The sequence below is a fragment of the Panthera leo genome, chromosome F2 (assembly GCF_018350215.1).
Source record: "Panthera leo isolate Ple1 chromosome F2, P.leo_Ple1_pat1.1, whole genome shotgun sequence".
In the NCBI taxonomy this organism is placed as follows: domain Eukaryota; kingdom Metazoa; phylum Chordata; class Mammalia; order Carnivora; family Felidae; genus Panthera; species Panthera leo.
The window spans coordinates 57,595,859-57,614,597 of NC_056695.1; the positions used below are offsets into that span (position 1 = coordinate 57,595,859).

An 18,739-nucleotide genomic window follows, 5' to 3' on the forward strand; every position below is an offset into this window, starting at 1 on the left:
TGAGCTGAAGTCGGACGCTCAACCGACTGAGCCACCCAGGCACCCCTGCTCCTCCTTTTTCTTGAATTTCACATCTCATCAGCTAGGAATTTCCCTTCACTTTATCTAGAAAATCTAGCCACTCTCATCACCTCCACTGCTATTTTATAATTCTAACAATTACAATATCTTACCTAGCTTACTGCAAATAATGTCTATTTTTCTACCTTTCCTTCCTAGTGTTTGTTCCTCATATGGCAGCCAGAGTGATCCTTTAAAACATAAGTCTGATCACTAAGGTGCTCAAAACCCTTTAATAGTCCACATTTCACTTAGACCAAAAGTTGGGCTCCATTAATTGTCTTTCTTTTCTACCACTTTCACCCATGGCAATTCTTCTGTAACCACAATGACCTACTAGCTGTTCCTTTAAACCCAATGAGCCCCACTCTAAGTTATGTGTTTGCTCTAAATGTATTTCTGCCTGGAATGTCTATTGTTGAGATTTTGCTTGTCTAACTTCCTTACTGCCTTTAAGACTTTGCTCAAATATCAACTTCTCACTTAGGTTACCTACACTTCCATCATCCCACAGTTACTCTCCTGACCTCTCTTATCCTACTTCACCCTTTCTTTCTTATCACTCTGTAGACAGAGTATGTCATTAACTTATTTACAGTGGTTACTGTTTATTGTCTTTTATAAATAAATTTTATAAATTCTGCAGGAGCAAGCCTCTCCACTATTTTGGTTGCTGGGTACCAAAAACAATGCCTGCCATGCAGTGAATACCCCATAAGTCATTGCTGAATGAACACTGAATGAATGGGAATCTAGTAAGAACCTAAAGAGATTAAGTTTGGAAACAATTTCAAAGAGTACCTAATCCAACTCTACAGCCGAGGCTTTGTAAATCAGGCAATATATAGTTACTTCCAACCTCCTGGCCCCTGTTTTAGTACCTAAGCATAATGCCAAATAATATTAGAGTTAAGAAAAGGCTTGGATGTTGCAGATGAGAAACCTGAGTTCTAAGAAGGTGACATAACTTATCCAGTTATCTTACCTAGCTACCAACAATCAGTCAAAGCTGAAACTAGAATTGAAGTTTCTTTGTGCTATGTGATTTTTCATTTTGCTGCAAGGGAATCAGTGGACATTGGTCGAGCCTCATAAAATTTTTATCATCCAGTATTAACTGGATCCTCTGCATTCCTGTTGGATCAAGCAGTGGTGATGTTGAGTGTTGTTTAACAAATCAAAACTTACAGATTTAGCATATACACCTTGTAAGAGAGGCATTGGCTAATTGATAGTACTCTCTGTGCAACACAGTTATTGGGTTGGCTTAGTCTATGTTGCCAAAGTCAAACACAGATGCCTCACTGCCTACATTTCAGGACAAAATTTAATGAACGGTAGCCAATGGCAAGTCCCCAGTCCCTCAGTGAGGGACCTGAAGTCAAAGGAACCATTTGTAATTTTAACAAAAAGAATGTGAATATCTCCCTTTCAGCATTACTTTACATTTCTCTTTTGAATTCTACTATGAATTAAAAATATTATATGAACAATGCATTAGAAGAACCAATGTAATACCACCTGAAATATAATTTTTCATTTTGATGACCATATCTTAAAAAGATATGAGAAAATTAAAAGATTTAAGGGAATTAGAGGGCTAGGATTAGATTTAAAATTTTATTTTAATTATTCACAGATCATTTTACACATCAATTCCATAACTACTATAATTAAAAGGAAAACTGTTTTACGATGCTGAAGTGGCTATACACAATAATAATTTACTGACAATATGCATCTTTAAGCTGGCATCTATAGAAATACAATACAGTTTGGGCATTTGTATCATTTTCTTGCGAATTGCTAAATGACCTTGTGGAGTCATATTATATATGTAATCAGGATTTTAACAAGTCTACCTAAACATTTACTGTAACACTAATTTTAAAAGATAGTAAAACATTAAATTTCTAAGTTACTGTTTCCTTCCTGAGGAAGAAGGAATTAAGTAGCCCAGTGTCATTTAATTAGAAAATTCAGAGAAGAGCAATTTGTGCATCTGATGCTATTATTGGACAAGCTACATTGTTCTAGAAACTCAGAAACATACAAATAGATGTTCATACAGAAGCATACAAACCATTACTAAGAACACACGATCTGTAAAGAGAGTGACTACATGAACATAAATGGGGATATTATGATCCCCATAGTAAATGCCTTTGTTCTAGAGCTTAGTGGTAACTAAGAAACAGGTACTACAAAACATTATTTCCTAATTTCCTTCATTATATCTAGTAATCAAATGCATTTGGAGTTTAAAACCTTAGATTTTTCATGGGATCACTTGCATACCAAAAGATGGTATCATTATTGGAAAATTCATAGCATTTTCATCCACCTGAATAGGACTCCAATATGTATTATGCTAGAAGGAGTCATTTCTAAAACAAGTGTTTTTGAATTCTCTAATTTTCAACCAGGATTCTGCTGAGTTTCAATGACCTGGGCATGAAGTTATCCTGGGAAGAGTTAAAGTTATATTACCCTGAGAGTTCACAGCCTGAGGGTAGAGGAAAACACAAGCAAATACAAAGCAAAGTAGGTATAGCTAGTGTGTTACTTTTGTCTTATCTTCAAAGGAATGTGTAAGATGACAGACAGGCGGTACTTTTGCCAAAGCCGAGATGGCTATAAATACACTTGTTTTATTTTTAAACATTTACTTAGTGTCCTTTCAGCATCAATATTGTTTCCTCTTTCTTCACATTTCCCTCCTCTTGCCTGTGTGATACCTCATTCCCAGATGTCTTCCTGCCCCTCTAAATGCACTTCCGCAGTGTATTTGCTGGATAATCCCCCTAAACTTGGGCCTGTCATGCTGTTGGTGCTCAGACTCAGTCCTGGTTCCTTCTCATCTCATTCCGACCTATCTCTAGCTATCCCATGTTATTGATGTTGATTGGTTCAATTACCTTAGAGATCAACTACATAACATTTACGCTTCTATGCAGAACACCTGAATCATACCGTCAGACACAGTTGTCTGTTAGATGACAATTTATACTTACATAATAATTTATATTTACATATGTTGTATATATAACAATTCTTAATATTCATACCCTTCCCACTCCAAATTTGACCTTCCTTCAACAATTTCAAATCACTGAATATCGCGACCTTCTCTACCAATTCGTGTGAGTCAGAAAATGATGTTTTCTTTAAACATCACCTTCTTTACCACTCCTCAATCCACTAGAGTCCTCTTCATTATGCCTCCTTAGATATCCCTTAACTTATTCCACTTCTTTATTTCCATCAATACCATTCTAATGCAGACTACCATGCTTTTTTTCTTGGATTACAGCGATCACCTCTTAAATGAGCTTCCAGCTAACTAAGACCCACTTCAAATCAATCTTTGCACTTAGTAAGAAAAATCATTTGAAATTTCAAACCTCTTCACATAATTGTTTTTGACAAAACACTTTAATAAATTCCCTTCGTTCTTATCAAATCCTTTACTTGGTATAAAAGGCCCCTCCAGGTGTCATGTTTACCTATTACCTCACTATACCAATCGTATCATTCCTCGCTTAATTACTGATTCATAATCTACTTTATACTTTGCTCATATCAGTGTATCATTTTTTAACTGTATAATGAAACACTTTCTTCTAAAAATATTACATTTTAAAATCATGTTCTGAAAACTCTACAGTTTTCATGAGACCATGGCTTGAAGTCTATAAAAAAAAGAGACCATACTAACCCAGATAATAATTAATTTTTTGCCTTCATATGACAGATTAAGAAAAAGATTTATCTACAAAAACAAAGGCAAATTATTTCCAAGACTATACAGTTAATTGGAAAGGAATTACCAACTATGGCATGGTAAGAATATTACCATATTATGGCATGGTAAGAATTACCAACTGGCATGGTAAGAATGTAACTTGAGTTCACATTAGGAACAACTTTTCTTTCCTTATGCATGTTGTGATAAAGTCACATTACTTTTATTTTTTTTTTAATGTTTTTTTTTTTTTTAATTTTTGAGACAGAGAGACAGAGGATGAGCAGGTGAGGGGCAGAGAGAGAGGGAGACACATAATCCAAAGCAGGCTCCAGGCTCTGAGCTGTCAGCACAGAGCCCTACATGGGGCTCAAACCCATGGACTGTGAGATCATGACCTGAGCCGAAGTCGGTCGCTCAACCGACTGAGCCACCCAGGTGCCCAAGTCACATTACTTTTAATTGGTAATGAATATTACGACCCATTGAATGAATTAATGAATTGATAATAATGGAGAGCTCCATCTTTCAGAATTCCAATTTATTTAATATATTAGTACCCTTATATTCAAAAGTATCCCTCAGCTCTGACAGTTGCCCCTTCATAATTTTTCTGTAACTATAAGTTCTTTTTAAAAAACAAAACCTTTAAAGACCCATTACACAGCTGTTCTTTGCCTCAGGCGATGGCATCAATGTTAGGTTAGAACAGAAACTACTTACCATATTGTAGGTGGCTCAGAACCTTCTATTTCTAAGTAATCATACTTTTCTTCCATTTGGAAATCCGTAAATATGAGTGAAATTGTGTCCCCAGGCTCTGCTACAATGGTCCAAGTGCAATCAGCATTGTTATGATACTCGTTAGGAAAACTAGGGCTTGAAATGATGCCACTGGATCCTCTCATTGTTCCTCCACATGCGTCTTCAGCTGTGAAAATAAGAACAAGATGTTCAGTTATAAGTCATTAAGGGAAATGCAATTAAAGCAGTTCCGTTAACATTTTTGGATAAATATAGCAGTCCAAATATTGTGACACCAAGTGCATACTGTACTAGTAGAGATTAAACAAAATGAGAAGTCCATGAAAACATTTTCAGCACATACATAAATATAAACCCTGTCTTGACAATGTTATAACCATTAGTTGAAATAGCAATGAAAGCAAGTCAAAAATCTACAGTGCTAGTAGATCTCAGGACAAGACCAAGATTTTATTTTCATTGATTAGGTGATGAATAAAACAAAAGCAACATCATTCTTAAGGTTTGTCATGCAAAATCTTTAATCACTTTGGACAGGTTTATGGTAGGGCTGAGCTTTGTTTTTATTTTTTTAATGTAGGTACATACAAAATAAAGAAACAATTTAAGAGAGAATATAATTTTTGCCGGTGGCATGTTTGAAAGCTATTGAAAGTGTGAAATTAAACGTTAAATAAAAATACATCACAGGGGCGCCTGACTGGTTCAGTCAATTGGGCATCTGACTCTTGATCTAGGCTCAGGTAATGAACTCACAATTCATGTGTTCGAGACTCACATCAGGACCTGTGCTAACAGCAGGAGCCTGCTTGAGATTGGTCCTCTTTCCCTCTCTCTCTGCCCCTCCCCTGCTTGTACTTGCAGGCATTTGCTCTCACTTGCTCTTTTAAAATAAATAGTTAAATGGACACTTGTTAAATAATACATCATATATCCAGGAAACTTTAGAGAGAAATAATATAGTAACTAAAATCTTTGATAACATATTCCCTGTAACTCCACTAAATAATGTAAACCTATTTTGCTATGTATTTATATATGTATATACAATACTATAAATAAATTTTCTACTAACTTTGTGTTGGGACCTAAAGTCCCCATTTCTCAGAGGTCATAGGTTCTCCCCAAGTCTACTTTTGGCCAGTGGTGTATTCTAACAGAGGGGTTACATGACCATCTGTGTTTAGTGTGAGATATATAAGGTAAACTTCCTTGTTTTACAACAGTGTTTAGGACATTCAAATTAACAGGTTATTAGTTTCTTGTTCAATAAATTGTCTCAAGATTTTTGTTGCTTTCTTGAGTCACTCAGAAAATTCCATCAATTCAAATCAAATGTTGGGAGAAAAACTCTGGCTCTATCATGACGAGATCTATGACGTAACACTCCATAACTTTAATAAATAGAGATGGGCATCATCCTATTTAACCTCTCAATGGTCTAGGAATAGAAAAATGCTTTGGTACTAGGGACAACATTAGTATTACACTGTATGCATCAAATAACATTAGGTTCTTTCTGACACTATCCATTTAACCCCATAATTCAAAGCATAAGTACATTGCTCTTAAAAGATATTTAATTTTTATCACCCACTACTGTAAAACTTATATTTATTTTTATTGCATGACCTTTCTCTTAAATATGTTGGGTAATTGGAATGAACTTGTCATCCTGTCTAGACTATGAAACACATTACTACACTTTTCTTCCCCGAACACATAGTATTTTCCCTCAATACCTTTACTTTAACCTCTGGTAAACATATCCTGCACTCCCCTAGCCCTGACCTCAAATTACTTCTAATCTTTGTCTTCCCTGGACCAATACCAGTATTGAGTAGTACTTTGGAAATAAAATGTTACACTATCGTATGTTTGTAGTATAACTAGTACACAACCTATTCAAACCATAGCTCTGTGAGATGCTTATTTCCCCGTCTCTAGATACAATATTAGACAAACATAGAACACTGTAGTTGACATTCAGATGAAAGAAAAAAATCTTTTTTCATTCAAGAATCTCAGTTCATTGATTAATATGTCTAGTCCTACCTACATGAAAAATAACTGACTTCATTGGATTAAGACTCTTGGCTCTCCCTAGCTTGGGCTTATGGCAGATGGGGCAGAGGTAAGGCAGAGGTGTGGTCTCTTCTTTCTTATTTTTCCCTCTGAGCATTTTTGTTCATCCACCCCTACACACTGAGCATTCTGTGATTCCTCCTAGTTTGGAGTAGAAGGGATTAGGGGACATGAATCTTTTTATTTGCCTGACACTGATTTGGTACCATTTGCAGGGGCTTTGGCAGATGATAAAAGAAAGATGCTCATGAGTCTTTTCACGGGATCCTCAGAGGTGTCCCAATCAGTTCCCTTGTTGTGGGGGAATGTGTCTGTCTGGCTGCCTACATTTCTCACTTATACCATGGGTATAGAATAATGGACTTCAATCTCTTTCCAACTATGAATGCTTATCCTTCCAGGTGGGGCTCTTGGGCAGGATTTAAGACAATTCGAGACCAGAACTCCAGCACAAAAACACTTCATTTGGTCAAATGAAAATATACCTCATTTATTCATCCTCTGTGGAAATGCAGTTTCTCCCCAACTGCAGACTTATGGCTTTATAATCGACATTTAAGTATTTCAACCATGGTTTAATAATAATACACTGTGTCCCCAAAACTACAGGGCATACAAATCAATTTCTCTGCATGGTTTCCTTGAAGTTCTTCAATGTAGCCTCACAGAAGAGAGAAATCAACCCAAACTCCTGATACATGAGATGGAGCACAACTTGTAAAATAGCTCTTCCTTGGGAAATTTTTATTTTACAGCAAAATAATTTCAACTCCAAAGTATGAGTGCCTTGCACTTGAAAACAAGGTGGGAACTCAGATCTTCCAGCATTGAAACCAATGCTCTTACCAATTCTTGTATCAAGTTCTTTGTTCAGTACTTCTGTTTGATCTCTTTATTACTACAGAGACTAACAGAGCATCAGTATGTGACAAAATTGTGAAATAGGTAGGTTGCTTTTAGTACACGTTAGATATACAATAGTTAGCCCTATCTGAACATTATAACCCTTATATTGTAATTTGGCCTAGATTTAATACAATACTTATAAAAGCCAATACATTTTCTATAATCATAAACTGTTATAGCAGAATGCATTACCTAAACCAAAATTTTTATTTTATAACGTATAAGGTATTTTATTATATACCTAAACCAAAATTTTATTTTATTTTATTTTATAAAAATTTTATAATTTTTATTTGAAAGTTTGTTCAAGAGAACCATTTCTTAACAGACTCCAGACACACATGGGATCATATTGGTTATTTTTACAAACTTTATGCGGGTTTTAAAGTCAATTCATTTGGTCATATGTTTAAGAAATATCCATTGAGATTTATAAGGTACAAAGTGGAACTGTGTTAGTCTCTCAGGCTACAGCGATGATCAAAAGTTAGGGTAACCTCTGCCCCGTGGAGCATTCTGACAATTAGAGTGTGAGGTTCTAAACAAATGAAAACAAACACTTAAAATTACATTTCTGCCAGGCCAGGGAAGAAGGAGCATTTAGTACTGATGTCATATATTTGGGCTTTGAACTAGTTAGGGCATTCAGGAACAGATTCTCTGAGGAAGTGATGCTAGATTAGAAACCCAAAGGGTGAACAGCAGTCATCAACTAGATGAGAAACAGAATGAAAAGTGTTCTCAGCGGGTGCACTGACACTTCCACTGGAGGAAATGGGCATTCTCCAAACAGAAAGGAAATCCGTGTGCTGTTGCCAAGACAGTGAGGGGCTCGGTTAGGGTTGGAAGGACAAATAGGGGCTATACGTGGTAGAACCTTTCTGACAACCTTATGGAGTTTCTCCAGAGAAATGGAAAGTTACTGATGGGTTTTCAGCAGAGATGACATGATTGGATTTTGGTGTTGAAAATATTCTGACAGCTCTTTGGAGATGACAGAGGGGAAAATAGAGGATCACATTAGGGGGCTGAATCACGAGTTCGGGCAATTTTTTTCCATGCTTTATTGCTTTCAAAAAGATAAACAATCTCTTCTTTTTCAGTGTCTTAGCATATTTTTATCTCAGTATCTTCAAAAGATTAGTTAGATCTTTGGAGGTACGTAAGAATAAATAGCATCATGATAAAATAAATTGGAATACTCCTCTTAGGCCTGTTTGTAACAACAGTATTTTTTCACCTAAATAGTAAAACAATGTGATTAAATATCTTAGACTTCTCTTGTAGTTAACTAGAAGTTATGTTGGCTTCAAAATGTAATTGCTTATTATTTAAAGAATATAGAGGATAATAATAAGCTTGGTGGTTACTCTGCTCTTGTTCTAAGAAAGGTGTATAGGTTATAAGATTTAAAGTACGCAAAAACTACATGCATGTATACATAAGCTGGATGATGGAGAGTTGTATGTTAAGAAGCTCCCAGAATCAATCTATTGTACAACAGGAAGAAAACAACCAATTCAGCCAATATAATCACTGAGCACAATGTGGTCTTTTAAGAAAAAGCACTCTAAAAAATAATCTTTTTGACTTAGGACTTATTCCAATTGTCTGGGGAAAATGCTATCAACTCTCTCTTAAGTTCTTAATGTACTCAAATCTATTGATAAAAATTATGACATTTAAAATCAAATTCTATTAAAATTAATTTTCCTTGTTTATAATCTTATGAAGCTATCATCAAATAACTTCCACTCCTGAATTTTAAAATAACTGAATTTATGTAAACTTAGTAAACAATCTCTTTAATCTCTTACCTGTAGAGCAGGGAGAAAAGTCCCAAATAAAATCAAAATTCATTGTATTGAAGTATAAATATTAAGAAAAAAGTTCAATATTTTTCTAAGAATTAAATTATTTGCTTTTAATTTCTATGACACTCATTGAGATACTGAAAATACCAGAGCTTGTTTGGGGTTTGAGTATGAGACCATACATTTCATTTAAATCTTGCAAATTGGAACGGCTCCAAACCATGACAGTTAAAAAAAAAAAAAAAGGATAAAAAACTAAAAAACAAAAACAAAAAACACTTAAAACAGTTTTCTGTAGCACATCTTTTCAGATATTGATCTCATACTGTGCTCAGCCCTGCTATTGGCTTCTTCTGAAATACCTTAGGGATGGGGTACAGGGGTGATAGGAAATAGACTTGTTTATCAATAAAGAGAAATTAACTGTAAATTGTAGAAAATGTGTACACTTGAACTCCAGATGCTAAGCATTCAATCCAATACCAGACTATATCATGGGAAAGCTTTTGCAACTCTCCCTTGCTAAATCTCAATCTTCCATTAGTAGTCAAGTAAAACTGACATCTATGTGGGGATTCTTGTTCCTTTGAAGACAGACATCACTGTTGTACCTCTTGACAAACTATTTCAATAACATTAACAAATTATCCATTGTATTACATATGCAGAGCAACCATTTCATTTCTATACCTCTCCCTGTTTGCATTTCATGGTTCAGCCTTATGCATCTTTGTACTTAAGGAGAAACACTTTTCTCATAGAGAAGAAAACTGAGCAACAGAGTAGTTAAATTGTACATCTTCTAGAACGGTGGTTTTATGTTTTTCAAGGCACAACACATAATGCTGTTCCATGTTTTAAGGAAAAGAGAAGTAGATTTTTGATGATTATAGAGAAAATTAAAGGGTTGTTATCATTTTCATTTCTCAGTCCGGTTCCTTCAGCTGCTTTTATACCAAAATAGATAAAATTAAATTCATCAGAGATGTATAACAACTTGAAGAAAAGCCTTCATCGTTCATCCAGATGAACACCTCACAGAAAGGGAAAGAAAGCTAAGCATAATGGCATTCAACCTTAAGGGTTTATTCCTAAGTACCCTAAATACTCAAATATGCTTTGGAGAAAGTATCTTGCCTTGATTTACCTTCTTAATTTATCTTCTTAAGAGACATGTTTGGAAATAAGAGGGTAAGGTAACGAATGCGCTAAATAATTAATATGTGGATTTTTTAAATATTCAGCTTAAAATTTCCAAGAAATATAAAAAGCATTAATTCAATGATTATTTAAATTATTTAAAGACTTGGGGGAAAGAAATCTTTAAATCAAGACAGAGCCATGACAAGAGTGCATGAGTGGCTCAGTCAGTTAAGCGTCTGACTTTAGCTCAGGTCATGATCTCCCAGTCCATGAGTTCAAGCCCCGCATTGGGCTCTGTGCTGACAGCTCAGAGCCTGGAGCCTGCTTTAGATTCTGTGTCTCCCTCTCTGTCTGCCCCTTACCCATGTTCTCTCGTTCCCTCTCTCTCTCTCTCTCTCTCTCTCTCTCTCTGTCTCTCTCTCTCTCTCTCAAAAATAAATAAACATTAATTTTTTTTTTAAAAGAGGGAGCCATGGCATAACAGGGAGCAAATTTACATGCTTTTCTTAAAAAAAAAAAACATAAAAACTGAGAAAAATAAAACTTTTTAACATTGCACCAGGGCCATACAGAATTGTGATTTCCAGAAAGGAGAGGAGTGAAGGTAAGAGTCCTATAACTGCCTGGCTTTCTATCTAGAAGCACTTTCAGGACCAGAGACCAGGACTATAAGTAGAACATGATGTTCAGGAAGCATGATGTTCCCATAGTAGCAAGACAGGATTCCAGAGAGAGAGCTCTGCAGAAAAGAACTCACAAAACCTGCAACGTAATGACTTGGGTATTTGCTAAATACAAGCAAATATACACGTAAAGGGTGAAATTCCATAGGGACTGGCAAAGAGAGACCAAGGATCTTTGTGCTGAATGGCTCCAAGAGAACACACAGGCTTGAATAGTTGGCAAATCCCTCCAGGTAGGGTGGAGAGTCCTTTTAAAATAACCAGAGTATTCAGTAGAAATTTCAGAAGGAAGGAACTTCATTAGAGATGCTAAACTATCCCTAAAGTTTACTCTAAAACTGCCCTAAGGAATTTTAAAAATAAACTTCAAAAGACACTACCTGAACCAAATGTAACTTCATTTTGTATCAGGAGAAAACTCAACATTCTTTAAACGAAGATAACTAAATCCAGACACTCAATAACTTAAAAGTTACAACGTTCAACATCTAGTGAAAAATAAGTAGCCACCTCAAGAAGCAGCAAATATGACTCCTTACTAAAAGAACTATTATTCAATAGAAACTGAACAAAAATGATCAAGATGATGGAATTATAACTATTTTCTTCTATTTAAAGCAAGGGTTGGCAAACTACATCTCAGGCTGTATCTGGCCTGTACCCTGTTTTTGTATTGCCTAAGAGCCAAGCATCATTTTCATAATTTTAAGGAATTATAAAAACAGGTGAAAAACAAACTAGAATCAAAGATAAATGTATGATAGAGACCATATGTACCAGGCAAAGACTAAAATTTTCATGATATAGCCCTTTACAGAAAAAAGTGAACACAGTGAATGTAGTGAGGAAGGAAGGGAAGATATACAGTATAACCAAATAAAACCTTAAGAGACAAAATATGCATTATTATAAATGAAAATAATTGTTCAATGGGCCTTATAGCAGGTATAAATGATACTGAATTTCCAAAAGGTAGTGGAGCAGAGAGGAAGCACAGAAAACTATTTGAAGATATAATGGCCAAAAAATAAATTCCAAACGTGGTGAAAACTAAAAACCACTGATAAAAGAGGCAAAAGTTTTTTTTGGCATTCTGGTGTGGCAGAGACAACTACCTAAGCACCAAAACTTTTGTTCCACTTTCACATGTGCTGTTGTAACTGGAGTGGAGGCAGCTGCTCAACCAGGGCAAATTTTCCTGTGCCCCTTTAGCTAGGCTCGGCGATGTAACTGTGTTATGGTGAATAGACATCAGCTACCACTGCAAGCTTTGCCTATAAAAACCTCCCACAAGATCATATGCATTGTTTTTTTTCTCCTTATGTTATCTGGATATTGTGCCCCACGTGACCTAAGAGGCCACATGTTGATAAGAGACTTTTCCCCCACATAGATATTTGAAATCTCTGTCTCCCTCTAATCTGTAAACTCTATAAAGATATGGATGGTACTTATTTTAGTTCACATTATACCTCTATTATTAAAAAAAAATCTACATAGAATAGATGTTTATTTGCATGTACTGAATTAAGTATGAAACAGGTAAATGAGTAAAATATAATTATTTGAACTGATCATAAAATTATATTTGATCTGAGTAGAATAAAAAGAGAATACAAGGAATATATCACTATTTCAAAGTAGTGGAATAGTATGGTTATTGGAGCAAAAGTCAAAATTAAGTGGAAAAATGAGAGGAATTGCCAAATAAAATTTAAGAACAAGATATATGTTTCTCAAATTTCACATATGAGTGAAATTATGTGATGTCTGTCTTTCTCTGTTTCACTTAGTATACCCTCCAGTTCCATCCACATTATTGCAAATGGCAAGATTTGATTTTTTTCGTCACTGAGTAGTATTAGTATTCCACTGTGTGTGTGTGTGTGTGTGTGTGTGTGTGTGTGTGTATACACACATACCACATCATCTTTATCCACTCATCAGTTGGTGGACATTTGGGCTCTTTCCATAATTTGGCTATTGTTGATAGTGCTGCTATAAACATTGGGGTGCACGTGCCTCTTCAAATCAACACTCCTGTATCCTTTGGATAAATTCCTAGTTGTGCAATTGCTGGGTCACAGCAATCTTCTAGGGTAATAGAAGATCATGGGGAAGGGAAGGAAAAATAAAATAAAAATAGAGAAGGAGGCAAACCATAAAAGACTCAAACACAGAGAACAAACAGCGTTGATGGGGATGGGAAAAATGGGTGATGGCCATTAAGGGGGGTCCTTGTTGGGATGAGCACTGGGTGTTGTATGTAAGTGATGAATCACTGGATTCTACCCCTGAAGCCAAGACTATACTGTATGTTAACTAACTTGAGAATGAATGAATGAATGAATGAGAACAAGATGTATGTTGCATGGCAAAAGCTTCATAATTGAAAGGAGACCTTAACTGGAAAGTGCTTATTGCTATTCAGCACCCACAAGGTAGAAGTGAGTTATGTTTTAGATTTTTCTGCATATTTAAATTCAATAAAATGTAACTTTATTATTTGCTGAATTATATATATATATGTGTGTGTGTGTATGTATGTATATATGTACATATATATGTGTGTGTATATATATATATATATATATATATATATATACATATATGTATTTGTTCAATATTTATTTTCAGAAAGAGAGTGTATGAGCAGGGGACAGGCAGAGAGAGAGGGAGAGACAGAATCTTAAGCAGGCTCTGTACTGATAGCCCTGATGCAGGGTTTGAACTCACAAACTGTAGGATCAAGATCTGAGCCAATACGAAGAGCTGTACACTTAACCAAATGAGCCACTCAGGTGCCCCCCTTTTTTTTAAATTTTTGTAAATATTATTTGCTGAATTATAAATGTGGCATATTCAAGACAATCGCCAGACAAAATATATCACATAATGTGTGAATTTAGCAAGATCACTAATATACAGGCATTAACATAAATATTTCAGCACTGAACAATTACACGCTGGAATTTTAAAAATATTATTTCTGATAGGACAAAATTTCAAATATTTAGAAACAAAACTAATAAAGCAAGAAAAATACAAATCAATGTTAGTACATATTCTATGCTTTCAGACTGGCAATCTAAAAATGTTGGTACTCCTCAGATTAATCTATGGTTTTACTGAAATCCCAATGAAAATTTTGGTGTGTATGTATGCATGTATTTAAATTGACAAGCTGATTTTTTAATTTATCTAGAATTGCAAAAAAAGCTAGGCATAATTAAGACAATCGTGAAGAGGAAAATAAAGCTTATTAAGACTTATCATACAGCTACACTAATCAAAACAATTAGGAATTAAAAGTAAATACAGGCCAGTCAACTAATGGAACAGAATAAAGAGAGAGTAGTTTAGTATTATAATGTATCAATGTCTCTAAAAATAAACTACTACTACATTCAAGAATATAATCAATCTCACAAAGAAGAACACGGGTTGAAGAGCGCATACAGTAAGATTCAATTTTCTCAAGTTGAAAATAGGTAAAATCAATGTGTGTGCTAGAATCAGAAGAATATTCACTTTCAGGGAAGGACAGGATAGTGACTGGGAGGGAGTGTTAGTGTTCCAGAGATTTTTGACTTTCTGGTAATATCCTGTTCTTGACCCGGGTGATAGTAACAAGGCTGTATTGCTATGTGAAAATTCACGAAGCTATACCCTTGTGAATTATGACTTGTCTGTATACATGCTTTATTTTAATTAAAAGCATTATGAAGTCAAAGGGAAAATAACTCAAAAGCACACATCTCTGTCCAAGTTGGTAAATATATCATGGGGTATCCCCTCAATCTCTAAGAGACTGGTCAAATCTGGCCCACCTCTTCCTAAATCCCCTGAGATGGTGATGCAGACATTCATAACTGGCTTGGTCAGCAGTTCTCAAAGGTTAGCATGAATGAGCCCCATCTCATGGGCTTGAAACATTGACTGCTGGGTCCCAGAGGATTTGATTCAGTCGATGTAGGGAAGATCTCAGAAATTTGTAGTTTGAGAACTACTGTTTCAGGGAAAAGGCAGACACCATCACAGTTCCTCTCTTTTATAAAATCCCTGTCCTGTTTACACCATCGTTTTCATCTTCATCGCACACCTTGAGTCCCCACACACGTTAATGCTTTTTACTCTCAGAAGGCAACTGCTAATGCTACTCCATTTTCAAAAGTGAGTAGTATATTTAGGGTATTAATTCCCTCCAAATTTCCCAAATTCTATCAACTTTGTTTAAACATAAACTAAACGTTAGAAACATGTGAGGAACATTTTAAAATGCCTATTATTCATCCTTTACCCCCAAATTCTTGTTTAATTGATTGACAATGGAGTAAATGCCAAGATTCTTAATTAATCGGTTAATAATGACGCCAGTGTAGGGCAATTTTTTTCTTGTTAGGTCCCTAGGGGATTCTAATGCCTAACTAGAATCAAGAATACTGGACTAGTTCTCCTGCAAAATATTGAATCCATTCACTTGGGTACTTGACCCCATCTTCTGCCTAATGCCAGGTCCTCACTCCACCTGGGATCACTTAAGCTGATAAATCTGTCTCCAACACCATCCCACACGCCCAAATACAAGTGAAGCCAACACCCCTACCCCCAAAGTGCAAGTCACAGTGAATTGTTCTTTTTCCCCCCTTTTTTTAGAGTAAATTTTTCTTTAACCATCTTTTCCTGACAGTCAATTTCCCCTCTTCCCTTTTCAAATTCCTCAGAAAATTTAGCTTTGTTTAATGCCTCTACTTACTTACCTTCTAGTCATCCTTTAATTGACTGCAATCTTGTTTTTCTGCACACTCTATTGAAACCCTTTTCCTAACTTCACCATTGATCTCCTAAAGAACACATACATGTTCAATATGTTTTAAGGGGCCTCTCTGTGGCATGTAACGTGATTATTAACTCATTCCTTTTGAAAACTCTCCTTTGTTTTGGCTTCTTTTTGAAATACTTTTCTGATTACACTTGTACCTATCTATTTCTCTTTTTCCTTATTTTTTTAAATATTTAATTTTGAGAGAGAGAGAAGAGGAGAGAGGAAGACAGAGGACCCAATGCAGGCTCTACGTTGACAGCAGAGGGCCTGATCAGGGTCTCAAACTCACAAATCACAAGATCACGACCTGAGCCAAAGTTGGACACTTAACTGCACAAGCCACCCAAGCATCCCTGTAACCACTTCTTATCCATCATCCCACTGCCTCCTCTTCCCCTGCCAGTTATTTTCATAACAGGCTGCTACTGCTCTTTTTATAATCTATACTTTCTCCCAAGATGACAATATCTATTCTATTTCAACTATCTCCAGATACACTGTCAATTCTGCAATCTAGGTCATTGAGCTCAATCTTTTTCAACATCCATTCAACGGTTGAAGGGAAATCTTTAATATTAATAAAACATATTAACTGGTTTTGGTAGCAATTACTCTTTCTAAAATCTTTGTTTATTTCATCATTATTGATTACATAAATTTCAGTAGGAGGGGTTACTGATTCTCATCTGGAGGCGGAGCTCTTAGAAACTGTAGGAGTTTAAAGCAGTGGTTGAGGCTAGTAAAACAGAAGAAAGTTATTCAGATACAAGAAAACTTTGCATCCAAATTCTGATTAGAAATGTTGTTAAGAAGAAACAATATTATGATGTTTATTGCTCTTGTTTCCTCAGCAAGACTGCATATCACCGGCACCCAGGATTTTAGGATAGTGCCTTCAAGCTAAAGGCTGTCTAGTGGGAATTGGGCAAAAGGGCCTTAAGTCACATCCAAGGCTGGTCCTTAAAAATATCCTTTGACCTCCTCCCAGCATAGGAATGACATAGACCACAACTTAAAACCTATGTTCTTTTCTTATCCTTTATATTACTTTCTACAGGGAAGCCTAGAATACCTTTTAAAAATGGAAATCAGATGTCATGCATACTCCCCTGTTTGAAACTTTTTAACGGTTTTCCATGAATTTGGAATAACATCAATGTCCTTACCATGGCCTTGAACAATCTTAATTCACAAACCTCTCAAGATAACAATAACCACAGCTGGCAATAACTATAAGATCAATAGGGGTCACCACACCTCTGATGGATATTGCATGGGTGACAAATAAATATATATTGAACAACTGTGAACATTTGTTTAGTATTGCAACATGGTCCTACTGTAAATTCACCCCACTGCAACTCATTTTGTCAAATGGATTTTTACAGAAAATTTCCAGAAATAAAGAATTCTCATTTTCAGATTTAAATTTGATATATCTTTGAGGGGCTTTGGGGTGGCTCAGTTGGTGAAGGGTCTGTTGGTTTTGGTTCAGATCATCATTTCAAGGTTCGTGAGTTCCAGCCCCATGTCAGATTCTGGCAGCACAGAGCCTACTTGGGATTCTCTCTCCCTCTCTCTCTACATCCCCCAAATCAATAAACAATTAAATAAATAAATTTGATGTACTTTTGAGATGCTTTCTCTCTGTTCTACCTCGTAGGCCTGAAAACTAAAAAGTCATTTATGACCTGTGTTCATTGTTATAAATCTCATACAGTGTTTTACCCAATCCAAAATTAAGAACTTGAGCCCAGTTTACTCGAAAATGGAAAATTGTAAATTTGAGCGACTCTGTAAATTTATTTTATGATGATAGGCTCATTTAAACAGTAAGAATGTGACCCTGTATAGACAGAAACAATGTATATTTTTCTCATCATTGTATTTTCAGTGCTTAGAAATAGGCTTGATAATCAATGGGTGGCCAAAATCTCTTAAATGATATGGAAGAGAATGGTTTTGGAGGATATCACTGACTATAAGTGGACTTTGAATGATTTCTTGTAAAATTAGAGTATTTCCCCCTCCAATTAAAGCTTATTGACCCCTTGATTTTATCATTCAGGGGTAGATGTAAATCATTTTATTAAGAGACATTTTAACTTTGTCTAACACTCTTCTAAGAATAATAACCAGTCATTAAACTAGAATATGTGTATTCCACAAATCTTCCCTGATGGGAAATGAGTTCTTTTAATATAAGAAACAGGTTTAATATGAGTAACAGTAGCTATATATTAGTCTTCATTTTCTTTTTGCCAATAAGTATGCCATTAACTTTAAATCTGTATACAAATATTTATCTATTTCTATGTTTTTTGGTGGGTTTACTTATTTATGCTCCATCGTTTCTCAATGTTCAATCTCTATCCTAACTTCAATTCCTCTTTCTTATCTTACCCTATTAAAATGTATTTTCAAGTTTCCTCTGTGGCTCAGTTAGGTGTCCGACTTAGGCTCACATCATGATCTCGTGGTCCATGAGTTCGAGCCCCACATCAGGCTCTGTGAGGACAGCTCAGAGCCTGGAGCCTACTTCGGATTCTGTGACTTTCTCGATCTCTGCCTCCCACCCCCACTCACTCACTCTCTCTCCCTCTCTCTCAAAAATAAATAAATATAAAAACATATAAAAATGTATTGTCTACAGGAAAGCCAGAAGTATTTTTTTAATTAAAATTTAATTATGTTATTGACATTCCTGTTTGGG

General features: G+C 35.5%; 1 protein-coding gene across 3 annotated transcripts in view; it reads right to left on the reverse strand.

Moving 5' to 3' along the window:
• CSMD3 (CUB and Sushi multiple domains 3) overlaps positions 1 to 18,739 on the reverse strand; it is a 1,240,952-nt gene that overhangs the window by 863,560 nt on the left and 358,653 nt on the right. For all 3 annotated transcript variants that reach the window (XM_042923788.1, XM_042923787.1, XM_042923786.1), the window contains exon 5: positions 4,529 to 4,736. In XM_042923788.1, the coding sequence (XP_042779722.1) occupies positions 4,529 to 4,736 (208 nt within the window). The remainder of the gene's footprint in view (positions 1 to 4,528; positions 4,737 to 18,739) is intronic.